This window comes from Pollachius pollachius (genome assembly GCF_949987615.1).
Source record: "Pollachius pollachius genome assembly, chromosome: 7".
NCBI classification, from domain to species: Eukaryota; Metazoa; Chordata; class Actinopteri; order Gadiformes; family Gadidae; genus Pollachius; species Pollachius pollachius.
Genome location: NC_136940.1, coordinates 804,935 through 832,434, shown reverse-complemented (window position 1 = coordinate 832,434; position 27,500 = coordinate 804,935). Strand labels below are relative to the sequence as shown.

General features: G+C 49.7%; 1 protein-coding gene across 1 annotated transcript in view; it reads right to left on the bottom strand.

The window, feature by feature from the left end:
* Positions 1–27,500, bottom strand: part of prdm5 (PR domain containing 5) — a 41,925-nt gene that overhangs the window by 6,728 nt on the left and 7,697 nt on the right. Inside the window, exons 2-14 of the mRNA XM_079739944.1 lie at positions 24,670–24,917; positions 23,663–23,746; positions 22,479–22,601; positions 22,133–22,301; positions 20,960–21,137; positions 20,328–20,420; positions 18,239–18,360; positions 17,937–18,016; positions 16,217–16,301; positions 15,805–15,962; positions 13,597–13,690; positions 9,624–9,784; positions 6,613–6,706 (exon numbers count right to left, since the gene is read on the bottom strand). Of these exons, the coding sequence (XP_079596070.1) occupies positions 6,613–6,706; positions 9,624–9,784; positions 13,597–13,690; positions 15,805–15,962; positions 16,217–16,301; positions 17,937–18,016; positions 18,239–18,360; positions 20,328–20,420; positions 20,960–21,137; positions 22,133–22,301; positions 22,479–22,601; positions 23,663–23,746; positions 24,670–24,768 (1,540 nt within the window). The 5' untranslated portion in view covers positions 24,769–24,917. The remainder of the gene's footprint in view (positions 1–6,612; positions 6,707–9,623; positions 9,785–13,596; positions 13,691–15,804; positions 15,963–16,216; positions 16,302–17,936; positions 18,017–18,238; positions 18,361–20,327; positions 20,421–20,959; positions 21,138–22,132; positions 22,302–22,478; positions 22,602–23,662; positions 23,747–24,669; positions 24,918–27,500) is intronic.

Below are 27,500 nucleotides of genomic sequence, written 5' to 3'. Positions count from 1 at the left end.
AGGGGGGGGAGGGAGGGGGGGAGGGATGGGGGGAGGGAGGGGGGAGGGAGGGGGGAGCACGCTATGAGCATGTGTGTGTGCGTACAGAACATACATGTGATAACACACTTTGATGTGGGAACCCGATCCCAGCGACACGTGACTCACAGCCATGACCGTGAATATGTTCTGTGAGTCGTCTGATCCAGAGTCCTGCTGCCACGGTGTGGCCCCGGAGACACGCACGCGCCCCCGGGATGTGTCATCTCGCCGGGCCCTGGGGGGCCCCTGACTAAGCTCCGGCCTCATAGCGTATTGAGGACCTGATGTGTGTGAGAGTTGGTGCGTCTCTCTGGGGACCGTCCATTCACTGACTCCCTCCTCGTCCCCAGAGCGTTACATAGCTGTAGAGTTAGCTAGCTTCAGCTTTAGCTAGCTAAAGCACTACAGACTTAGCTAGCTAAAGCTGTGGCTAGCTAAGTCTGTAGTGCTGTAGGTAGCTGCAGCGTTAGCTAGCTAAAGCACTACAGACTTAGCTAGCAGACTTAGCTAGCAGCTTTAGAGCTCCTGGCCACCCACAGTGTGTAGAGGCCTCAGTGTGGATCGTACGGTGTTGGCTAGCTGCAGGGCACACGTGAATCAGAGTTAGCTAACTCATATGGGTTGAACCAATACGAGGTGGAGGAGCATTCAGCACTGGCCAGCTAGCATCTGCTAGCTGCTAGCGTTGGCCGGCTGCTGTTGACCCAGGCTATACGGAGAGGCAGGAGTGTGTATAGTATGCTCCTGCCTCTCTGTGCACGTCTCCATCAAAGGCTCCGGACCGGAGCTCTGGAGATGCTATCTGAGCGCTCTGATGGAGGCCAGAGGAGCTGACAGCCCGTCAGTCACGCGGCCGCCGACAGGTGGGTCTGCTTACCGCCGCGCTGATCCCAGGACAGATAGCCGCTCCAGACCCGCCGCTAATCCAGAGAGAGAACTTGGAGGAAGCGTGCCTTTAGAACTTTTCAGACGGAGAACGCCAGGACATTCCCATTCTACATTTACACTAACATGTACGGTGTTCAGTAGACGCTTTTTTCCAGAGCGACTTACTATAAGTACATTAGTCAGGAGAAAGAGAAACAACAATATGCCTCTGTCGGTACAGTTCCGGTGTTCGTAAAACCAAGTGCCGAGCACTAACCATCACCAGGTTAACCCGACCAGAACCAGGTGGGTTGGATTGGTTCCTCAGAGTTCCACAGATTCTCCTCAGTGAGGTTCTAACACACGTTTAAAGGACAAAGTAACGTCTAAACGCACACATCTAAATCAGGACTGGGTTCAAGCGATTAGTAAGGATCGCGGCCCGCCCCCCGGGGGTGCTAATGGAATCACTGTTGTAAATAGTTTGTCGCGCGGCCGGGGTAAATAGCCCAGGTCCCGGAGGGGAGGGTCAACCACGGTGGGGGGGGCTTCACTGTGGGGCTAACGCAATCACCCCCCCCCTCCCTCCAGAAGACTCTGGAGGGAGGGGGGGGGGTGTTCCTAATCTCCCTTTAGTTGTTGGGCAGCAGTATTGATGGGGAGGTAACGAGGTAACGAGGTACCCAGGCTAACGAGGCTAATGAGCTGTGTTCCCGGGGATTCAGAAGCCAGAGATGCTGATTAAATCGCGAACCACCCAGGGAGGGTGAGGTGTCCCAATGAGGCCACCGTTCAAACAACAAACTATTCTTCTTCCTGTGGTGGGGGGGTGACATCGCCCATCTCACATCAGCACAACATGTGACTAGACCCTACAACATGTGATAGACTAGACCCTACAACATGTGATAGAGACTAGACCCTACAACATGTGATAGACTAGACCCTACAACATGTGATGGACTAGACCCTACAACATGTGATAGACTAGACCCTACAACATGTGATAGACTAGACCCTACAACATGTGATAGACTAGACCCTACAACATGTGATAGACTAGACCCTACAACATGTGATAGACTAGACCCTACAACATGTGATAGACTAGACCCTACAACATGTGATAGACTAGACCCTACAACATGTGATAGACTAGACCCTACAACATGTGATAGAGACTAGACCCTACAACATGTGATAGAGACTAGACCCTACAACATGTGATAGAGACTAGACCCTACAACATGTGATAGAGACTAGACCCTACAACATGTGATAGAGACTAGACCCTACAACATGTGATAGACTAGACCCTACAACATGTGATAGAGACTAGACCCTACAACATGTGATAGAGACTAGACCCTACAACATGTGATCGACTAGACCCTACAACATGTGATAGAGACTAGACCCTACAACATGTGATAGACTAGACCCTACAACATGTGATAGAGACTAGACCCTACAACATGTGATAGACTAGACCCTACAACATGTGATAGACTAGACCCTACAACATGTGATAGACTAGACCCTACAACATGTGATACAGACTAGACCCTACAACATGTGATAGACTAGACCCTACAACATGTGATAGAGACTAGACCCTACAACATGTGATAGAGACTAGACCCTACAACATGTGATAGACTAGACCCTACAACATGTGATAGAGACTAGACCCTACAACATGTGATAGACGAGACCCTACAACATGTGATAGAGACTAGACCCTACAACATGTGATAGACTAGACCCTACAACATGTGATAGAGACTAGACCCTACAACATGTGATAGAGACCCTACAACATGTGATAGAGACTAGACCCTACAACATGTGATAGAGACTAGACCCTACAACATGTGATAGAGACCCTACAACATGTGATAGAGACTAGACCCTACAACATGTGATAGAGACTAGACCCTACAACATGTGATAGACTAGACCCTACAACATGTGATAGAGACTAGACCCTACAACATGTGATAGACTAGACCCTACAACATGTGATAGAGACCCTACAACATGTGATAGAGACTAGACCCTACAACATGTGATAGAGACTAGACCCTACAACATGTGATAGAGACTAGACCCTACAACATGTGATAGAGACCCTACAACATGTGATAGAGACTAGACCCTACAACATGTGATAGAGAATAGACCCTACAACATGTGATAGAGACTAGACCCTACAACATGTGATAGAGACCCTACAACATGTGATAGAGACTAGACCCTACAACATGTGATAGAGACTAGACCCTACAACATGTGATAGAGACCCTACAACATGTGATAGAGACTAGACCCTACAACATGTGATAGAGACTAGACCCTACAACATGTGATAGAGACCCTACAACATGTGATAGAGACTAGACCCTACAACATGTAGGTGTGGGGGACAGGGGGTCCCTTTAGGGGTCCCTGGGGACCACAGGGCCCTCTATAGGGCGGCTTTGTGTTCCTCTGTTCAGCAGTACTGCAAACCTCCCCTCATCCTCCACATTCTGCTACAGTGTCTGAGTGTGTGTGTGTGTGTGTGCGTGCGTGCGTGCGTGCGTGCGTGCGTGCGTGCGTGCGTGCGTGCGTGCGTGTGCGTGTGTGTGTGCGTGTGTGTGTATGGAGATGGTAACTGATTTGGCATGTGCTGCAACCCAACACCATGTCTTTGACCCTCTGTGTCTCCCCCCTTCTCCCCCCTCCCCCCCGCTGTGGTCTCCCTCCTAGTCTGCTAATCGATCCGTTTGGCACTGCTCTACTGTAGGTGGGTGAGGGAGTGAGTGGGTGAGTGAGTGGGTGGGTGAATGAGTGGGTGAGCGAGCGAGTGAGTGAGTGAGGGAGCGAGGAGTGAGTGAGCGAGCGAGCGAGTGAGTGAGTGAGTGAGCGAGTGAGTGGGTGGGTGGGTAAGCGAGCGAGTGAGTGAGTGAGCGAGTGAGTGAGTGAGCGAGTGAGTGAGTGAGCGAGTGAGTGAGTGAGTGAGTGAGCGAGCGAGTGAGCGAGTGAGCGGGTGAGTGAGTCAGTGAGATAGTCAGTGAGTGAGTCTGGCTAGTGTATTTTGTATTGTATATATTGTGTGTCTCTATTGTGTACACGGGTGCAGTATAAATAAAGTGTTTAGAGGTCTGGTCAGTAATGTGTGTTTCTGCGTAGTGTGGACAATGTTCAGTGGGTACAAAGTGGGATTCTGGTCAGCACAAGTGTGTGACTGAAATGTCTGGGGAGCGTGTTTATAATGTGTGTATTATGGCCAGATGTTGTGTGTGTTATATAGTGTGTATTTTATAGTGTGTGTTATATCGTGTGTATCATGGCCAGATGTGGTCTGTGTTATATAGTGTGTGTTATAAAGTGTGTGTTATATAGTGTGTATCATGGCCAGAGGCGGTGTGTGTTATATAGTGTGTATCATGGCCAGGGGCGGTGTGTGTTATATAGTGTGTATCATGGCCAGGGGCGGTGTGTGTTATATAGCGTGTGTTATATAGTGTGTATCATGGCCTGGGGCGGTGTGTGTTATATAGTGTGTATCATGGCCAGGAGCGGTGTGTGTTATATAGCGTGTGTTATATAGTCTGTATCATGGCCAGGGGCGGTGTGTGTTATATAGTGTGTATCATGGCCAGGGGCAGTGTGTGTTATATAGTGTGTGTTATGGGGTGTGAATCATGGCCAGATGTGGCGTGTGCTATATAGCGTGTGTTATATAGTGTGTATCAGTGCCAGGGGCAGTGTGTGTTATATAGCGTGTGTTATATAGTGTGTATCAGTGCCAGGGGCAGTGTGTGTTATATGGCGTATGAAGTGTCCATTGGGGGATGAGGAGAGGGGAGGAGGAGGAGAAGATGGCGGAGGATGAGGAGATAGAGCTAGAGATGGAGGAAGAGAAGGAAGAGGAGGAGGAGGAGGAGGAGGAGGAGGAGAAGGAGGAGGAGGAGAAGGAAGAGGAGGAGGAGGAGAAGGAAGAGGAGGAGGAGGAGAAGGAGAAGGAAGAGGAAGAGGAGGAGGAGGAGGAGGAGGAGGGGGAGGAGGTGGAGGGGGGGGGGAGGGGTTGCTTAAGGAGCTTACCGACGGAGCGGGCGGCCATCTTAACGGTTTTATTTACATAACAAGCAACATTTTATGATGGAGGCATTCCTGCTCCGCACCACAATGGCGGCCGCCGGGCGGGCCGTAACCATGGCAGCCGGACCCTGAACAACATCCTCTTTGTCGCTCTCCGTTACCCCCCCCCCCCCCACAAACACAACAAACACAACGCGGCGGCCATAGAGGAGACCGCAGATTTACAGCCGGCCGGGGTCAAAGGTCGGACCGCAGGATGCTTTCTTCAAGTGCTCTTTTATTTTCTTTCAGACGTCTCCCTCTCTCTCTCTCCCCTCTCTCTCTCTCTCTCTCTCCCCTCTCTCTCTCTCACTCTCTCTTTCTCTCTCTCTCTCTCACTCTCTCTTTCTCTCTCTCTCTCTCCCCTCCCTCTCCCTCTCTCTCTCCCCTCACTCTCTTTCTCTCTCTCTCCCCTCTCTCTTTAATCTATCTCCTCTCTCTCTCTCTCTCACTCTCTCTTTCTCTCTCTCTCTCCCCTCCCTCTCCCTCTCTCTCCCCTCACTCTCTCTCTCTCTCTCTCTCCCCTCTCTCTTTAATCTATCTCCTCTCTCTTTCTCTCACTCTCTCCCGAATCTTTACTCTCTCCTCCTCTCTTCACCCCCTCCCCTCTCTCTCTCTTTCGCCCATGCCCCCACATTCCCCAACAGCATGCTCTTTGTTTACTTTATATATATACAATCTGACTCTCCCTCCCTTTCTCCTCGTCTCTCTCCCCTCTCCCCTCCCCTCGCTCTCTCTTCATATGTATTCACTAACTAGCCAACGGCATGTGGTTGCACAAACACACACACACACTCACACACTCACACAGACACACACACACAAACACACACACACTCACACACTCACACACACACACACACTGGGAACAGGCTGGGACCAGCACCAGGCTGGGACCAGCAGCAGACTGGGACCAGGATGGGACCAGCAGTTCTCTGCTCACGTCGTCCTCCCCGTTCAGAGGGGAGGACGACGTGAGCAGAGAGAGAGACCGGAGAACCAAAGACCAGTGACCACCGGATGGTGTGTGTGTGTGTGTGTGTGTGTGTGTGTGTGTGTGTGTGGGTGTGTGTGGGGGTTTATGTGTGTGTGTGTATGTGTGTGTGTGTGTGTGTGTGTGTGTGTGTGTGTGTGTGTGGGTGTGTGTGTGTGTGTGTGTGTGTGTGGTAGTTAAGGTGACAGAGAGGAATGTGTGCATCTCCAGCTAAAGGCTGTTTAATTAACAACCAGCAGGAAGCTAAAAGGACTAGCATTAACAAACATGGTTTAAATGTTGGCTAACATAGCTTTAACTGGCTAACATTTTCTAACCAGTTGCAACTCAGAGCGGTTTACAATACTGCCTCACATTCACCCCTTCATGCACACATTCACACCCCGACGGCGGAGTCAGCCCCGCAGGGCGACAGCCAGCTGGTCAGGAGCAGTCAGGGGGGAGCGTCTCGCTCAGGGACACCTCCACACTCAGCTAGGAGGAACCGGGGACCGAACCAGCAACCTTCAGGTCACCAGACGACCCGCTCTGCCTCCTGAGCTCCGGTCGCCCCCTAGCAGAAGCAGTTAGAGAGCCACTGATGTCCCCGCTGCCGGCTCACTGACCTGTGTGGCTGCGGATGTGCACCCGTAGCGTCCCGTTGGAGGCAAACTTCTGTCCGCAGTACGGGCAGATCTTCTCCTTCTCCCCGGTGTGGGTCTGCAGACAGGAGAGACCAGGTGGTCCTTGTTAGCCAAACACAACATTTGTTACATTCAGACCCCACATCTTTGCCCCGTTAGAGAGAGGGCGAGGGGCCGTCCAGCATCACAACACCGTCCGCGCCGGGGAGAGCCCCTTTGATCTGGGGTACAGTGGGTTCAGATGTGGCTCGGTGGAGCTTCTAAAACACATCCATCATCCTTACCTGGAGGGTCTTATCTGGAGGGTTTGAGTACATTTACTTTTAGGGGGTTTGGATGACGCTTTTATCCAAAGTGACATTCACCCTTTCATGCACACATTCACAGTGGAGTCAGCTACGCAGGGCGACAGCCAGCTCATCAGGAGCAGTCAGGGTGAGGTGCCTTGCTCAGGGACACCTTGACACTCAAACTAGCAGCCTTCTGATTCCCAGCTGACCCGCTCTACCTCCTGAGTTCAGCCTGTGTGTGGAGACACCAGAACCTCATGATTGCCGCCAGCCTTCAGTCTGGTGCTAGACATCATTTCAGGAGATTTTTATTTGGAAGATAGGGAAGGGTTCTGCAACCTCTCTCCCCCTCTCTCTCTCTCTCCCTCTCTCTCTCCCCTCTCTTTCTCCTCTCTCTCCCCTCTCTCTCCCCTCTCTCTCTCTCTCTCTCTCTCTCTCTCTCTCTCTCTCTCTCTCTCTCCTGTAGGAAGCTAGCTCGTTCGTCCTACCATGCAGGTTCCATGCTTTAAGTCTGCACTTGGAACCAGTCCCACATGGTGAGGTGGTACCAGATGCCTTCCTCTCTGCTCCTCTGTCCTGGACACCAGGAGTTGAGGAGAGGATACATGTGACGAGGCACCATGTTGTCCAACAGAGCACGTCTTACGAAGGATTCTACTTTCTTCCTCGCGTCTTTTCTCACCCTCTTCTTGTTATTCGTTACTCCTCCTCCTCTCCCCTCCCTGGTGGTAGCTCCTCCCCCTGCCCCTCCCATGGCCCCTCCCCCCTCTCTAACCACACCCCTCCTGGCTGTTGAAAGCTGTGCTCTGAATTCATTTCCTCCAAAGCAAACATTGGCATGTGACTCGAGTGAGAGCGACAGTTTCAACAGCGAGGGCAAACACCACCTCCTCCCCCCCACCTCCCTCCACCCAGCCCCCACCTTCAGGGTCACCCCCCCCAAACCCAGCCCCCCCCCCTCCAGTGTTCAGTTACAAAAGCTTTGTCCACACACACAAACACCAGGCACACACACATAACACAGAAACACACACACACACTCTGAGACATGAACACGCATACCGCTCCCAAACACAGACACACAAAAGCACACACACATGTGCGCTCTCCGAGACAGGCACGCACATTCTCAAACACGCAAGCATGGCACGCTCAACCACGGAATGTGTCAAGGAACCCTCAACACACACTCACACGCACACGCACACACACACACACACACACACACACACGTGCGCGGGGCCAGGTGCAGCTGCTCAGCACACACGAGCTCTGCAGATGTTCTGCTCGTTGTTTGGATCAACATCGGCGCTGGAGTGACATCACAAAGGACGGCGGCGGCGCTGAGCGCCTCGCTGCAGCGCACGTGGGCCGCTCACGTGCACGCTTTAACAAGAGCCCTTGTGTGTGTGTGTGTGTGTGTCATTGCGTGTGTGTGTTTTGTGCGTGCAGGTGCGTGTATGTATTCATGTGCGTGTGTGTGTGTGTGCGTGTGCATGCGTGTTTGTGTGTGTGTATGTGTGCGTGTGCGTGTTTATGTGTGCGTGTGTGTGTGTGTGTGTATGTGTGCGTGTGTGTGTGTGCGTGTGTATGTGTGCGTGTGTTTGTGTGTGTGTATGTGTGCGTGTGTGTGTGCGTGTGCATGTGTTTGTGTGTGTGTACGTGTGTGTGTGCGCGTGTATGTGTGTGTGTGTGTGCGTGTGTGTGTGTGCGTGTGTGTGGTTAGACACACAGTGTTGACTCATGAGGGTTCTGCTCTGTGTCCCAGGCCCCGCCCCGGGACCTGTCGCTTTGACCTGTCACTCAGCACCCCCCCGGGGGGGTGCTGAGTGACAGGTCAACCCCCACCGGGCGGGTTGACGTGCGGCGGGCGCTCCGCCGGCCGCCAGAACCCGGGCCGCGCCGCGGTCTCCACGGTGATCCGGCTTTGATCGGGGTCGGGGTCCGGCGGCGGAGCCATCGCTCACCCTGTCTCCACCCCCATCCAGGCCCCCGGACCCCGGACCCCGGACCCAGCGCGGGTTCTGCTGCTTCGTGCTGTCCTTCCCCCCCCCCCACCACATCGCTCTGGTTAGCCTGACGTGTGTGTGTGTGTGTGTGTGTGTGTGTGTGTCTACCTGCGTGTGTATTGTGTTGTGTCTACCTGTGTGTACCTGTATGTGTCTGTGTGTGTGTGTGGGTGTGTGTGTGTGTGTGTGTGTGTGTGTGCGTGTGTGTGTGTGTGTGTGTGTGTGCCTGTATGTGTCTGTGTATCCACCTGTGTGTGTGTGTGTGTGTGTGTGTGTGTGTGTGTCTACCTGCGTGTGTATTGTGTTGTGTTGTCTACCTGTGTGTACCTGTATGTGTCTGTGTGTGTGTGTGGGTGTGTGTGTGTGTGTGTGTGTGTGTGCGTGTGTGTGCCTAACTGTGTGTGCATGTGTGTAGCTGTATGTGTCTGTGTGTCTACCTGTGTGTGTGTGTGTGTGTGTGTGTGTGTGCCTGTATGTGTCTGTGTATCCACCTGTGTGTGTGTGTGTGTGTGTGTGTGTGTGTGTGTGTGTGTGCCTGTATGTGTCTGTGTATCCACCTGTGTGTGTGTGTGTGTGTGTGTGTGTGTGTGTGTGTGTGTGTGTGTGTGTGTGCAGTGTGTTGTGTGTGAGGCCCCACACAGTGACTGGGGGTCATTATGGGCTGCATTGTGCGGCGGTGCTCGGGGCCGTTCACCTTCTTGTGGCTCTTGAGCACGGAGGGCGTGACGAAGGCCTTCTCACAAAGGTCGCACTTGTACTTCTTGTGGCCGTCGTGGACCACCTGGATGTGGACGTTCAGCGTGTCCTTCCTCTTGAAGGTGGCGTCACACTGGTCGCACTTAAAGGTGCGCTCGCCTGCAGAGAGGGGGGGGGGGGGGGTGTGAGACCCTCTGGAGACTGAATGACAGCAATCAGACGCAGCAGGGGGGGCTCCCCGGGGGGCCGTTGTCTGGGCGACGGCCTCCATCTGCCCTCCCCCCCCCCCGCTGTTCGCTCCGCTGCCGCTGGAGGTAGAGGAACCGGTCCCTGCGCTGGGGGCCCTCAGACCGGAGGTGGAGGAACCGGTCCCCGCGCTGGGGGCCCTCAGAACGGAGGTGGAGGAACCGGTCCCCGCGCTGGGGGCCCTCAGACCGGAGGTGGAGGAACCGGGCCCCGCGCTGGGGGCCCTCAGACCGGAGGTAGAGGAACCGGGCCCCGCGCTGGGGGCCCTCAGACCGGAGGTAGAGGAACCGGTCCCTGCGCTGGGGGCCCTCAGACCGGAGGTGGAGGAACCGGTCCCCGCGCTGGGGGCCCTCAGACCGGAGGTGGAGGAACCGGTCCCCGCGCTGGGGGCCCTCAGACCGGAGGTGGAGGAACCGGGCCCCGCGCTGGGGGCCCTCAGACCGGAGGTAGAGGAACCGGTCCCCGCGCTGGGGGCCCTCAGACCGGAGGTAGAGGAACCGGGCCCCGCGCTGGGGGCCCTGGAGGAACTTCATCTCTTCTCCTGTTCTTGAATGTTTGAAACAGGGACAGCCGGACTTCAGGACGCACCCCAGAGACCAGACAGCAGACCGGGGGTACGGACCTCCACTGCTGCGGCCTGCAGCCCCCAACAGACACCAGGACCCCCCCTAGAGCCCACGGACCACCAGGACTACCCTAGACCCCCTAGACCAACCTAGACCCCCACAACCACCCTAGACCCCCTAGACCAACCTAGACCCCCACAACCACCCTAGACCCCCACAACTACCCCTCGCGTTTTTCTGTGTGTGTGCGTGTGTGCGCATGGCAGATCAAAGCGGCAGACACACACCCCCACAGTGTGTGAGGTGATCCTCTATTTATGGAAGGCTTACGGCGGTGACCTCTGACCCCTCCCGCTAAGCCAACGCGTTTCTTCCTTTCTCAAACTAAGAAAACATCAACCCTGACGGCGAGACCCTGACCCGGCGCAGTGTCTCGTGTCCCTAACCCCTAGAATAACACCTCAGCCCGGCGACAGGCCCCGCCCCCACCCAACACAGGCCCCGCCCCCACCCAACACAGGCCCCGCCCCCACCCGACCCCACGCACACTGGCCCACTCCTAGAACAGGTCGTTAAGGAGCAGGTAGGGGTTAGACAGTACAGAGACAGGTCGTTAAGGAGCAGGTAGGGGTTAGACAGTACAGAGACAGGTCATTAAGGAGCAGGTAGGGGTTAGACAGTACAGAGACAGGTCATTAAGGAGCAGGTAGGGGTTAGACAGTACAGAGACAGGTCATTAAGGAGCAGGTAGGGGTTAGACAGTACAGAGACAGGTCTTTAAGGAGCAGGTAGTGCCAAAATGCAAAGAGGAAATATAGTGAAAAGTGTAACAAAAAGTCATTTTAGGAACCGTGAGAGAACCATCAGTCCAAACATCTCGGTCTAAATACACCAAGACCGGAATGTGATCCAAAAGTTCCCTACATGGCCGGGAAATTAAAACAGCAGGGTTTTAAGAGCTCTGTAATGAGGCAGTGAAGTTAAAAACAGTTCTAATCTGGATGCTTTTCAAACGGCCCAAACCAGCAGCAGAAGGCCTGGAGTGGGGAGGAACCTCTCTCTGTCCCAGTGGGTAGCAGCAGGACGTCTGGAGGCTGGTTTAGAGGCTGGTGTATAGAGGCTGGTTTATAGAGGCTGGTTTAGAGGCTGGTGTAGAGAGGCTGGTGTATAGAAGCTGGTTTAGAGGCTGGTGTATAGAGGCTGGTTTAGACGCTGGTGTATAGAGGCTGGTTTAGAGGCTGGTGTATAGAGGCTGGTGTATAGAGGCTGGTTTAGACGCTGGTGTATAGAGGCTGGTTTAGAGGCTGGTGTATAGAGGCTGGTGTATAGAGGCTGGTTTAGAGGCTGATGTACTAGGTGGTGTACTAGGTGGTGTACTGTAGTTGGTGTACTGTAGGTGGTGTACTGTAGGTGGTGTAGTAGGTGGTGTAATGTAGGTGGTGTAATGTAGGTGGTGTACTGTAGGTGGTGTACTAGGTGGTGTAATGTAGGTGGTGTACTGTAGGTGGTGTACTGTAGGTGGTGTACTAGGTGGTGTACTGTAGGTGGTGTACTGTAGGTGGTGTACTGTAGGTGGTGTACTAGGTGGTTTAATGTAGGGGGTGTAATGTAGGTGGTGTACTGTAGGTGGTGTACTAGGTGGTGTACTGTAGGTGGTGTACTGTAGGTGTTGTACTGTAGGTGGTGTACTGTAGGTGGTGTACTGTAGGTGGTGTACTAGGTGGTGTAATGTAGGTGGTGTACTAGGTGGTGTACTGTAGGTGGTGTACTGTAGGTGGTGTACTAGGTGGTGTAATGTAGGTGGTGTACTAGGTGGTGTACTGTAGGTGGTGTAATGTAGGTGGTGTACTAGGTGGTGTAATGTAGGTGGTGTAATGTAGGTGTGTACTAGGTGGTGTACTGTAGGTGGTGTAATGTAGGTGGTGTACTAGGTGGCTTAATGTAGGTGGTGTAATATAGGTGGTGTACTAGGTGGTGTACTGTAGGTGGTGTACTGTAGGTGGTGTAGTAGGTGGTGTACTGTAGGTGGTGTACTAGGTGGTGTAATGTAGGTGGTGTAATGTAGGTGGTGTAATGTAGGTGGTGTACTAGGTGGTGTACTGTAGGTGGTGTAATGTAGGTGGTGTACTAGGTGGTGTACTGTAGGTGGTGTACTGTAGGCAAGGCTTCCCTGGGCTGAAGCCGCGGGGCCTACGGCGATCAGCCCTATCCTGAGCTGCAGTATTCTTTCTTTTTTTTTTTTATATACTGGCTCATGATAGGCCCCTCGATCGGCGTAGGCCCAAAACAATGTGAATTCTTGGGGCCTGCAAAGATCATTGGCCAATCACAAGGCAAGAAAATACTAATAAAAATCACATTGCTTTGGTATTTGTCGAATTTTCTGAATTTTTGTGGCCTCTAATTGGCCCAATTTACTAGTGGCCCACGTGGCCACCATGACACAACAGCCTCTAGAGGAATCACATTCTAGAGCAATGTTTTGGCTTGAGATTCAAATCGATTCATGCTCGGGCTTACCTGGTCTGAAGCCTACGGCGATCAGGGGCCTACCATGAGCTGCAGTATTTAATATATACTATATATATAAAATACTGCAGCTCATGATAGGCCCCTGATGTAGGCCCCGAAACAAAAAATCACAGGCTGTATATCTATATATATATTTTTATTTTTTATTTTTATACTGACTCATGATAGGCCCTGTGTGTGTGTGTGTGTGTGTGTGTGTGTGTGTGTGTGTGTGTGTGTGTGTGTGTGTGATGGATTCCCAAGGCCCGCCGAGGCCAAAGGGGAACCTCTTACTTGTTAATATGCTGTTATTAGGCGTGTTTGTGTTTCTGCAGACCTGATCATGTTTTCTTTTGGTAATATGGAGTTAAATCAAAATTTCAAGGAACATGGTTTTATAATCACCTTGTCTATCCTTCAATTATTTGGTTATCTATAATCTACTAGTATAAATATCGTGATGTTATGTGACTCAGAGAGGGTCACTGATACGTTTTGCGCTCTAGACACATGGCATTTACACATTCTCATTGTAAGACCCCCTCTCAGGGGGCCTACGAAACCACTCAGCCCCAGGGCCCAATGGCAGGTTAAGGCAGGCCTGAGTGTAGGTGGTGTACCAGGTGGTGCACTAGGTGGTGTACTTACTGTTGTGGATCAGCAGGTGGCGCTGCAGGCTGAAGGGCGTCCTGAACAACGCCTTACACTCCTCACACTGGAAGGGCCGCTCCTCGGAGTGGGTCTGGGGAGACAGCGACACCGTCAGCACCACCACCCAAACCACATCAACACCGTCAGCACCACCACCAACACCACATCAATGCTGTCACATAACCACATCAACACCGTCAGCACCACCACCCACACCACATCAACACCGTCACATAACCACATCAACACCGTCGGCACCACCACCAACACCACATCAACACCGTCAGCACCACCACCCACACCACATCAACACCGTCACATAACCACATCAACACCGTCAGCACCATCACCAACACCACATCAACACCGTCACATAACCACATCAACACCGTCAGCACCACCACCAACACCACATCAACACCGTCACATAACCACATCAACACCGTCAGCACCATCACCATCACAGCCCCACTAAAATACTTAGGTCATTTAGTTTAAAATACTTAGATCATTTGGTGTAAAACACTTACATCTGTTGGTTTAAAACAATTAGATTATTTAGTTTAAAACACTTAGATCAGTTGGTTTAAAACACTTAGATCATTAAGTTTAAAACACTTAGATCAATTGGTTTAAAACACTTAGAACAGTTGATTTAAAACACTTAGATCATTTGGTGTAAAACACTTAGATCATTTGGTTTAAAACACTTAGATCAGTTGATTTAAAACACCTAGATCAGTTGATTTAAAACACTTAGATCATTTAGTTTAAAACACTTAGATCAGTTGGTTTAAAACACTTAGATCAGTTGGTTTAAAACACTTAGATCAGTTGATTTAAAACACTTAGATCAGTTGATTTAAAACACCTAGATCAGTTGATTTAAAACACTTAGATCATTTAGTTTAAAACACTTACATCAGTTGGTTTAAAACACTTAGATCAGTTGATTTAAAACACTTAGATCTGTTGGTTTAAAACACTTAGATCATTTAGTTTAAAACACTTAGATCAGTTGATTTAAAACACTTAGATCATTTAGTTTAAAACACTTAGATCATTTGGTTTAAAACACTTAGATCAGCTGATTTAAAACACTTATATCAGTTGATTTAAAACACTTAGATCAGTTGATTTTAAACACTTAGATCAGTTGGTTTAAAACACTTAGATCAGTTGGTTTAAAACACTTAGATCATTTAGTTTAAAACACTTAGATCAGTTGATTTAAAACACTTAGATCTGTTGGTTTAAAACACTTAGATCAGTTGATTTAAAACACTTAGATCATTTAGTTTAAAACACTTAGATCATTTGGTTTAAAACACTTAGATCAGCTGATTTAAAACACTTAGATCAGTTGATTTTAAACACTTAGATCAGTTGATTTAAAACACTTAGATCAGTTGATTTAAAACACTTAGATCAGTTGATTTTAAACACTTAGATCAGTTGGTTTAAAACACTTAGATCAGTTGGTTTAAAACACTTGTATCATTTGATCTTAAATGACTTCATCATTAAGTAAACTCTGCACAGCCTGGGGCTAAAACGTTGGCGCTCATTAAACTCATATTTAATGAGCCTCATCATGTTTTTCTTTTCTATATTCAGTCACAAGCTGCCAGTTCCTGTCAGTGTCTCCTTTGACAGGCCGGTGGTTCAGCAGCTCCTCCTGTCCGGGCGCGTCCCGGGGAGAAACGTTAGTCCCACCGGACACCCGGAGCTACCACGTTAGACGTGACGATGGAGCGGTGGCGGCATCAGAACGGGTTCTTCTGGAAGCCCCGGAGAACAACAGGGTTCCAGGGAGGGCAGTTCAGCCCTGCTCCTTCACAGCCCTTCATAACAGGACGGTTAGCCTCTAATTGTCCTTCATAACCAGGGTTAATCTCCTGGTGCTGCCTGACTCTCAGAGCGCTGAGCACGCCCACAGACGGCGCCACGCGGCCACACCTTCTGCTGGTTCTGCAGACGTTGGAGTGGGCGAAGTGGAGTACTACATGAGTACTGGCTGAGGACTACATGAGTACTAGCTGAGGACTGCCTGTATTCTAGCTGAGGACTACATGAGTACTAGCTGAGTACTAGCTGAGATCTGAGTACTACATGAGTACTACATGAGTACTAGCTGAGGACTACATGAGTACTAGCTGAGTGCTCCATGAGTACTACCTGTGCTGTAGCTGAGTACAGGCTCACCTTCTTGTGGTTCTTGTAGACGTTGCGGTGGGCGAACTCCTTCCCACACAGCTTGCAGCGGTAGGGTTTGTCCTCGCTGTGGATGATCTTGTGCGCCGTCACCTGATCCAGACGCTTGAAGGAGCGGCTGCACACCTCACAGGTGTACGGACGCTTCTCTGGAGGAGGAGGAGCAGGAGGGGGAGGGGGAGGGGAGAAGAGGGAAGGGGAGGAGGAAGAGGAGGAGGAGAGAGGAGTTAACCACAGAGAAGGAGGAGGAGGAGGGGGAGCAGGAGGAGGGGGAGAAGGGGGAGAGGGAGATAGAGGAGTTAACCAGAGATGAGGAGGAGGAGGAAATGCACAGACAAGGCGGAGAACAAGGAGTAGGAGGAGAGACAGCAGAAGAAAGGAGAGGCTCTCGTTCAACTCTTACCTGAGTGTGTGATCATGTGTCGCTTCAGTTGATTGGTGGAGATGAACTTCTTATCACACGCGTGGCACTCGAAGATCTCATGGACCTTCAGAAAAACACACACACATCTCATCGACCTTCAGAAAAACACACACACATCTTAACGACCTTCTGAATCACACACATTTATCTCAAGGACCTTCTGAAAAACACACACACATCTCCAGAAGTTGCGTGACGTTAATACCCGACGCTGACCATAATAACGTTCAGAGGAACGGCTGTATATATTTTACGAGACCAGTATGTCTGCAGACAGAAAAGTAATTAAAGCCACAGAACACGATCCCTCTTCGGCAAGAAACTTAAATCTACTTCCAATAATGAGGTCTTTGATGGCGGGGCTAGGGCGGAGAAGCGGGTGTGATAAGCCCTCTCATAAGCCTCTTTACAGGGTATCTCCACGCTGAGACCACTGACCCCTCCATAACATCAGCCTATTTATATCTGCATGTCATATCATGTCGTACTTATAGCACTATGTGTATTTGTGTTCAAATCCTATTTATCAGAGCTGCACTACGCTTACGACCACTATGTGTGGGTCGAATAACACGCAAGAGTTTCAAATCAAATTAATAATTATATTCCAGTCCTTCCAAATCAGTATGTGGTTATTGACAGCCATGCGTCTTTACGGCCCGCTTATTATAGTTATATTTGGGGAAAACTAAATTGCTACGAGGACTGAAGACGATGAGAGAATCCATCTAAGACGGACGCCCTGGGACCCATAGAGAGGAACGGTGGAACACCAGGAGACCTCTGATGGGCTGACTGGTGTTAGGAGAGACAGCCTCACTCCATCTGGGACAGCAGCAGGGTTTAGGGTGGAGGGGGGAGGGAGGGGGAGGGAGGGGGAGGGAGGGAGAGGAGGGGGAGGAGGGGGAGGAGGGGAGGGAGGAAGAGGACGGAGGGGGAGGGAGGAGGAGGGAGGGAGGAGGGAGGGGGAGGGAGAGGAGGGAGGGGGAGGGAGGAGGGGGAGGAGGGAGAGGAGGGGGGGAGGAGGGAGGGAGGGGGAGGAGGGGGGGAGGAGGGGGGAGAGGAAGGAGGGAGAGGAGGGAGGGAGGGGGAGGGGGGGAGGGAGGGAGGAGGGGAGGGAGGGAGAGGAGGGAGGGAGGGGGAGGAGGGGGAGGGAGGGGGAGGAGGGAGGGAGGGGGAGGGAGGAGGGGGAGGAGGGAGAGGAGGGAGGGGGAGGGAGGAGGGGGAGGAGGGAGAAGAGGGAGGGAGGGAGAGGAGGGAGGGGGAGGGAGGAGGGGAGGGAGGGAGAGGAGGGAGGGAGGGGGAGGAGGGGGAGGGAGGGGGAGGAGGGAGGGAGGGGGAGGAGGGGGGGAGGGGGAGGGGGAGGAGGGGGGGAGAGGAAGGAGGGAGAGGAGGGAGGGAGGGGGAGGGGGGAGGGGGAGGAGGGAGGGAGGAGGAGGGAGGGGGAGGGAGGGAGAGGAGGGAGGGAGGGGGAGGAGGGAGGGGGGGGAGGAGGGGGAGGGAGGAGGGGAGGGAGGGAGGAGGAGGGAGGGAGAGGAGGGAGAGGAGGGAGGGGGAGGGGAGGAGGGGGGGGAGGGAGGGAGGGAGGGAGGGGGAGGAGGGAGGGGGAGGGAGGGAGGGAGGGAGGAGGGGGGGAGGGAGGAAGAGGAGGGAGGGGGAGGGAGGAGGGGAGGAGGGGGAGGAGGGGGAGGGGACCAACCTTGCGATGCTCCTGCAGGTTTAGAGATGAGGAACATTTCCGGTTGCATATCGTGCACGTGAGCTTCCGCCGTGCACTTCCTGGAAGAAACAAAAAGATTGTGTGTGTGTGTGTATGACCTGTGTGTGTGTGTGTGTGTGTGTGTGTGTGTGTGTGTGTGTGTGTATGACCTGTGTGTGTGTGTGTGTGTGTGTGTGTGTATGACCTGTGTGTGTGTGTGTGTGTGTGTGTGTGTGTGTGTGTGTGTGTGTGTGTGTGTGTATGACCTGTGTGTGTGTGTGTGTGTGTGTGTGCGTGTGTACCTGTGTGTACGTTGCCCTTGTGTTTCTTCAGGGCGTCCTTGCTCTTGAATCTCTTCCCACAGCTCTCTGCCTTGCAGACGAACCTGGCGTCCCCGCGGCACGCCTCCTTATGCTGCTCAAAGCTACAGGTTAACACCACATGTTATTACAACAGGTTAGAATTACACCACATGTTTTTATAACAGGTAGAACTACACCACATGTTATTACAACAGGGGTTTGTTTCTCAAAAGCATAGTTGCTAACTTCCTTTGCAACCTACCTCTTAGAGGCTAAACCTTTAATAGGAAAGTGTTCCCCAAACCAATTTCACCTACATACTAAGCTCATAGTATGGAAGAAGTTATTAAACTCCATGATACTAGCAAGGTAAGGCTTCCTGACTGTTTCCCAACAACATAGTCTGGCTGAGTCCTTATTACCCACATGGTAGAAAAGGCAACAGCTCTAGGGCTGTTGTAGGTCCATATTAGGCCACATGCTTCCTGGATATTCATGGTCACATGACCGATTTCAGTCTTCTTTGTCTTTTTTACGCAATAAGCATTCCGGTGCAGTACGACCTCCAAATGTTCACAAATATTTTCTTTAACGACCCTGTTACTACATATGTACGGAAAAGGATTAGGGCCACACATAAAAAAAAAATTAAGTTCTGACTTTATTCTCAGAATTCTGAGATTAAAGTCCAAGACCAAAAGGTGAGTGAAACTGGCACCAAAACAACACATGTTCCAGTTTCACTCATCTTTTGGTCTTCAATTAACGAAATGGCTTCCTCTGGAACCCCTCGAACCCGCAAGAAGTCGCTAAGGGAAGACATCTTAGCACATGTAGGCTAGGGCTACTGGCTACTCTCCCACGGAGGTTGGTCCTTACAGGTACCCGTAGTTCTGACTTTAAAGTCAGAATTCTGACTTTTTTCTCAGAATTCTGAGAATATAGTCAGAACTTAATTTTCTTTTTATGAGTGGCCCTAATCCTCTTCCGTACATATGTGATAAGATTCTGGGAAGTGGGTTTTAGAGAAGTGAATTCCTACATTCAAAATAAAATAAAAAACTATCAAGAAACATGCATCCACTGCAGCGACAACACAAGATGCTGCCCCCCTGTCAAAAAGAATAGGCTATCAAAATATTGTAGGAGGGGAATATACAGCCTAGGTACTGTTAAGAGATCGACAGACTTCAAACATCAAAAATCCATCATTAGAACTGAGGAAACAAGACGCATCTGGCAGGGCTTGAAACAGTGGCTAAAAAAACGAACCTGTTACTCTCAGGGCCAGTGCTCTAACCACTCAGCCATTTGACTAGTGCACAGAATTGTGGAGAAAAGTATTTATTTTACTTATCTATATCCCAGAGAATAGTGCAGACGAAGCAAATTTCTCACCAAATTCAATGTTTGAATTATCTTTTTTCCATAAACGTATCAACCGTTTGCAGCACCTATATTGTATTGCATAGATAGTGCCTACGCTGATGAACTCGCCAGTGTCATTAAAATATTGTGACGTTTTTTTCAAACAAACAATTATTCCCGAAATTGTTTCTAGTTGGCGAATATTAACCACAACTGTATAACAAGCATGTAGTCTAAATATCAAAGTTCGTGAGGCTTCCACCTGTGAACGACTGAATGCCTCAAAGCAACTCCGCCTTCAGAAACATCTGTTCACTATGTAACGGCTGATAAGTACGCAGCTAATCAACGAAGAGGTCAGCTACGTATTGCTATGTTAGCTGAAGATTTTTGTGTGTGTCTGCGTGTGTGTGTGTGTGTGTGTGTGTGTGTGAGTGAATGTATCCCTCTGTGTGTGTGGAAATGTATTCCTGTGTGTGTATGAATGTTACTGTGTGAATGTTTTCCTGTGTGTTTGTGTGTGTGTGTGTGCACGTGTGCACATGTGTGTGTGTGTGTGCGCGTATGCGCATGTGTGTGTGTGTGTGTGTGCGTGTGTGTGTGTGTGCACGTGTGCGCATGTGTGTGTGCATGTGTGTGTGTGTGTGCGCATGTGTGTGTGCGCATGTGTGTGTGTGTGTGTGTGTGTGTGTGTGTGTGTGTGTGTGTGTGTGTGTGTTACCTGGACTCTGAGCTGTAGGTGTGGTGACAGATTGAACACTGGTGGCCTTTATGGCCCCCCGCCGACGCCAGGGCCTCAGAGCAATGGAGGACGCTGGAACACAGAACACCGTTACACACAGTACAGACAGTACAGACAGGACAGACAGTACAGACATCAGACAGTACAGACAGCAGACAGTACAGACAGTACAGACATCAGACAGTACAGACAGGAAAGACAGCAGACAGTGCAGACAGGACAGACAGCAGACAGTACAGACAGCAGACAGTACAGACAGTACAGACAATACAGACAGTACAGACAGCAGACAGTACAGACAGGACAAACAGTGCAGACAGCAGACAGGACAGACAGTACAGACAGTACAGACTGGACAGACAACAGACAGCAGACAGTACAGACAGCAGACAGTACAGACAGTACAGACAGGACAGACAGTACAGACAGCAGACAGTACAGACAGCAGACAGTACAGACAGCAGACAGTACAGACAGGACATACAGTACAGACAGCAGACAGTACAGACAGTACAGACAGTACAGACAGGACAGACAGTACAGACAGAACCTGCCTGGACCGTTCAACGGTCAAACACTAAAGTGGCCCCCCGGGACCCCAGGAGACCTACTGCCGCTGCAGGGCCTGCTTCACGGGGAACCTCTTGGAGCAGTTCCTGCACTTGAACTCCTTCTCCTCCACACTGGGCCGCTGGTGGAGGCTCTGCAGGTGGGCCGCCAGGACCTCCTCGCTGGGGAAGCTGCTCTCACACAGCAGGCAGGGGTGGTCCTCCTTCTTGATCAGCCGCTCTGGGGGGAACACATCCAGTACACATCCTGTTTAAAGTACACATCCAACACACATCCACTTTACACACCGGTATGCAGAGTACACACATCCAGTATACACACCCGGTATACAGAGTACACACATCCAGTATACACACCCGGTATACAGAGTACAAACATCCAGTATACACACCCGGTATACAGAGTACACACATCCAGTATACACACCCGGTATACAGAGTACACACATCCAGTATACACACCCGGTATACAGAGTACACACATCCACTATATACACTCGGTATACAGAGTACACACATCCACTATATACACTCGGTATACAGAGTACACATGTAGTACACATCCCATTTCCAAGACACATCCAACCACACATCCAGGGTACACATCCAGTATACACATCCAGGATACACATTCAAACACACATCCAGTTTACACATCCAACACACATCATGCGCAGAGAAACATACAGCACACATCCCACACACATCCGAGCCCTGCTAGCATTACTGGCCTGTATCACATCCAATATCAGTGAGTTTATATGCTGGCTACTAACCCGATGATAACCTGGTTACTATGGTAGCCCTCTACTGTCCACACAGTAACCTGGTTACTATGGTAACCCTCTACTGTCCACACATAACCCCGTTACTATGGTAACCCTCTACTGTCCACACAGTAACCTGGTTACTATGGTAACCCTCTACTGTCCACACAGTAACCCCGTTACTATGGTAACCCTCTACTGTCCACACAGTAACCCCGTTACTATGGTAACCCTCTACTGTCCACACAGTAACCCCGTTACTATGGTAACCCTCTACTGTCCACACAGTAACCTGGTTACTATGGTAACCCTCTACTGTCCACACAGTAATGCTCTTACTATGATAACCCTCTACTGCCATGTAAACACAGTAACCCTGTTACTATGGTAACCCTCTACTGTCCACACAGTTACCCGGTACAGAGGGCGACCTTTGACCCCCACTCACCCGTCTCCGCGGCGTGCTTGGGGTCCTTGCCATTCTCTTCCTCAAACAGGACGACCTCGTCCTCGTCCTCCGCCTCCTCCTCCTCCATGTCGCTGTCCAGGTAGCCAATCAGCAGCTCCGAGTCCGTGTCGATGTCGTCGGGCGCCAGGTAGAAGATGTTCTCTCCGTCCTGAGGGGGACAGACGTCAGACGGACGTCAGACCGGGGGAGAGACGTCAGATAGATGTCAGACAGCAACCTGTAACCCCAGACTGTTTGAACTTGTAACCCCAGACTGTTAGAACTTGTAACCCAGACTGTTAGAACCTGTAACCCCAGACTGTTAGAACCTGTAACCCGGTGGTACCTGGATAGCAGCCAGGTTCTTCTGGTCCTGAGACGGCGCCTGGTGGACGAACCTCAGCCAGTTGGCGTGGCGAGGGTTACTGGCGTCCAGGACGTACAGAACATCGCCCTTACCGCCCCGCACCTGAGGAGACACAACTGTTACACAGGCTACTAGCTAGGCTACTAGGGGGTAGGCTACTAGCTAGGCTACTAGCTAGGCTACTAGCTAGGCTACTAGGTGGTAGGCTACTAGGGGGTAGGCTACTAGCTAGGCTACTAGCTAGGCTACTAGGTGGTAGGCTACTAGGGGGTAGGCTACTAGCTAGGCTACTAGCTAGGCTACTAGGCGGTAGGCTACTAGCTAGGCTACTAGGCGGTAGGCTACTAGGTGGTAGGCTACTAGCTAGGCTACTAGGGGGTAGGCTACTAGGGGGTAGGCTACTAGCTAGGCTACTAGGGGGTAGGCTACTTGGTGGTAGGCTACTAGCTAGGCTACTAGGGGGTAGGCTACTAGCTAGGCTAGTAGGTGGAAGGCTACTACAGGACCATGGTCCCACATAGCTCGGGAGAATGATCTTCTTAGCACAACAGCACATTGAACAAGGCAGTACTGTACATAATTACATTGACATTCAAGACGTTAGCAGACGCTTTTATCCAAAGTGACTTACATTAAGTGCATTTGTCAGAGGAAGAGGAATAACAATATAACGCTTTCAGTACAGTAAGGATGTTCATAGAACCAAGTGCCAAGCACTAACTATCATTAGGTTAACCCTTTCCCCATGTAAAATAAAGATAGTTAGGATAAAATGCTACACAATTCTTTGTATTATTTTTAGGTGCCAGGACGTACATATTCATATTTATGAACCAGTTAGGTTCATATGAAAAGAGATCTATTCATAGTATTATTGTATGAATAAATCAGTTATACTCCTATGAACAAGGTACTATTCATAGTATTATTGTTATAAATAAGTATATTCATATTAAAGTGCTGCTATTCAAATTAGTATTGTAGTGTTGCAGTATATTCATATGAATAAGGTGCTGTTCATAGTAATAGGTGATGAATAAACCAGTGTATTCATGTGAATAAGGTGCTGTTCATAGTAATAGGTGATATAAACCAGTGTATTCATGTGAATAAGGTGCTGTTCATAGTAATAGGTGATGAATAAACCAGTAGTAACTGGTTACCTCCCACATCAGCCGGGTGTCGCTGCTGTCGTCCACCTCCGCGGGGAGTCTCTTCTCTCCAGCGAACGGACCAAACTTCTCCCCCTGGGAGCAGAAACATTAAGTAAGCTACCGTTTATTCATCATCCATTGATTAGTAATCCAACAGTTAAAACAAGTTCACACAGTTGTAAGATAAGAGGGTCTGTGTGCTAGTACTTTAAGTACTGAACACAAATACACTGTACTGTAGTTTAATTAGCACACAAGTGACCTAAGTATGGTAGTGTTTACTAGTTAGGCTACTAGGTGGTAGGATACTAGGTGGTAGGATACTAGGTAGTAGACTACTAGCTATGCTACTAGCCTGGCTACTAGCTCTACTCTACCTCCCTGGCTGATGTTGTCAGGGGCGGGGTCTAGTGTTGTGATGGCTGCACATGGCGTTTGGTCCACAGAAACATAAACCATTCATTCGACAACAGACCCCTCTCTTGTTGTTGTTGTTGTTGTTGTTGTTATTAACAATGCCACATAATAACTGAACTGAACTGAACTTAACTCTTCATAATTCTCCTCATTCCTGGACCAGCTGGGCTTCAGACTAGTCTGTGGTCAGTAGACCAGCTAGCCAGTCGTTAGTCTACTAGTGAGTGAGTAGGCTACTGTAGGGGTAAGTAAGGGAGGGAATTCCTTTTATCTAAATGAGTCAGCGCAGACTGAGTTAAGTGTCTGTCTGTCTGTCTGTCTGTCTGTCTGTCTGTCTGTCTGTCTGTCTGTCTGTCTGTGTGCTCGCGTGTTCGTGCGTGTGAATGTGTGTGTGTGTGTGTGTGTGTGTACAGAAAGTGTATATACGTGGCACTTCACGTCACAGCCGCTCCGCCTTCGCTTGAGATTTGAGAAAAGCGTCGAGGACGCAAAACGGAGGACACACACACACACACACAGACACACACACACACACACACACACACATACACACACCGACACAGTATACATGTTCTGAACTTTGGGGTTAGGGTACAGACCTTTTTGACCCTCCTCGCCGCGTATAGCCCGACCCCATCCTGCACCCCGGAGGCGCGCAGGGAGAACCGGTCGGGGATGTACAGGCCGAGCATGGTCATCCCCGGACCGCCTTCTGGTCCCCCGGACCCCTCCTAGACCACCGCTCGGACCCGGACCCGGACCCGCTCTCACCGAGGACTTAGGCTCGGTTCTTGACTCCAAAAGTTGCTCCAAGTTGCGCTCAGAGAGGAGCCGAGGAGCGTTGTTTCTGAAAGCGGAGGGAACGCAGCGCTCTGATTGGTGGAAAGTTTGGAAGAAAGGGGCGGTGCACGTGGGGTGACGTCACACAGCGGCGGAGTTCAACTAAATTAATATGATCAAAATACCTTTTATATATTATAAATGTACTGGTTGAATACAAAATAAATATTCTTGATAGTTCTTTATTTTGAGGTAATATATCATGAATATTTAAATGAATGAGTAAATAAATTAATTAATGACTACATATACCTATATATACCTATATATATACCTATAAATATTATACATATACCTATATAAAAAAAATATACAGTGGGGCAAAAAAGTATTTAGTCAGCCACCAATTGTGCAAGTTCTCCCACTTAAAAAGATGAGAGAGGCCTGTAATTTTCATCATAGGTATACCTCAGCTATGAGAGACAAAATGAAAAAAGAAAATCTAGAAAATCACATTGTCTGATTTTTAAAGAATTTATTTGCAAATTATGGTGGAAAATAAGTATTTGGTCAATAACAAAAGGTCATCTCAATACTTTGTTACATGCCCTTTGTTGGCAATGACAGAGGTCAAACGTTTTCTGTAAGTCTTTACAAGGTTTTCACACACTGCTGCTGGTATTTTGGCCCATTCCTCCATGCAGATCTCCTCTAGAGCAGTGATGTTTTTGGGCCACACAGACTTTCAACTCCCTCCAAAGATTTTCTATGGGGTTGAGATCTGGAGACTGGCTAGGCCACTCCAGGACCTTGAAATGCTTCTTACGAAGTCAATCCTTCGTTGCCCGGGCGGTGTGTTTGGGGTCATTGTCATGCTGAAAGACCCAGCCACGTTTCATCTTCAGTGCCCTTGCTGATGGAAGGAGGTTTTCACTCAAAATCTCACGATACATGGCCCCATTCATTCTTTCCGTCATACGGATCAGACGTCCTGGTCCCTTGGCAGAGAAACAGCCCCAAAGCATGATGTTTCCACCCCCATGCTTCACTGTAGGTATGGTGTTCTTTGGATGCAACTCAGCATTCTTTCTCCTCCAAACACGACGAGTTGAGTTTTTACCAAAAAGTTCTATTTTGGTTTCATCTGACCATATGACATTCTCCCAATCCTGTTCTGGATCATCCAAATGCTCTCTAGCAAACTTCAAACGGGCCCGGACATGCACTGGCTTTAGCAGGGGGACACGTCTGGCACTGCAGGATTTGAGTCCCTGGCGGTGTAGTGTGTTAGTGATGGTAGCCTTTGTTACTTTGGTCCCAGCTCTCTGGAGGTCATTCACTAGGTCCCCCCGTGTGGTTCTAGGATTTTTGTTCACCGTTCTTGTGATCATTTTGACCCCACAGGATGAGATCTTGCGTGGAGCCCCAGATCGAGGGAGATTATCAGTGGTCTTGTATGTATTCCATTTCCTAATAATTGCTCCCACAGTTGATTTCTTCACACCAAGCTGCTTACCTATTGCAGATTCAGACTACCCAGCCTGGTGCAGGTCTACAATTGTGTTTCTGGTGTACTTTGACAGCTCTTTGGTCTTGGCCATAGTAGAGTTTGGAGTGTGACTGTTTGAGGTTGTGGACAGGTGTCTTTTATACTGATAAGGAGTTCAAACAGGTGCCATTAATACAGGTAACAAGTGGAGGACAGAGGAGCCTCTTAAAGAAGAAGTTACAGGTCTGTGACAGCCAGAAATCTTGCTGGTTTGTAGGTGACCAAATACTTATTTTCCACCATAATTTGTAAATAAATTCTTAAAAAATCAGACAATGTGATTTTCTGGATTTTTTTTTTTCATTTTGTCTCTCATAGCTGAGGTTTACCTATGATGAAAATTACAGGCCTCTCTCGTCTTTTTAAGTGGGAGAACTTGCACAATTGGTGGCTGACTAAATACTTTTTTGCCCCACTGTATATAGACTGTATATTATATATACTCTATATATATATATTATATATCAAAAAATGTCTATACATATATTATATAAAGACATTTCAATAGATAAATATATATATATATAATTATAAATTATAATTACATATAATTATGCAATACAATTGTATATGTAAATATGGCTCTATATATAGATTTATATATGATATAACTTTATCCGTCTATAGCTAGCTTTGCAAATTAAGTCTATAATGTACATTATAGACTTAATTACATGTACATACTGTCTCCATTGTGATGTTTAATTTATTAATTATTATGACTTATTATGACTAATTTATTAATTATGACCGACAGGTCACCTGCCCAGGTGGGACCACAGAGGCCCCGCCCTCCCCCAGCCAGCCAATCACAGGGCCCAGGACGCCTCCTCAGAAGCCCTGTAATCAGCCGCGGGGCTGCGCCTCCTGTTTACGTGTTTGCAGCCGATGTTTACGCCGTCGGTTATTTTAGCTTCGTCTCAGCCTCAAATTGAACTGCTTCCCGATTGGTCGTGATGACGGAGGATGAGTGATGACGGGCCGTGCTGATTGGCCCCCACACCGCAGGTTCCTCCTGTGTTGATGTTTGTGTCTGCGGCCAGAGGTCTGTTGGGCTCTGCTCCTCACCGGGACCCGGTCCACCTCCGGGACCCGGTCCAC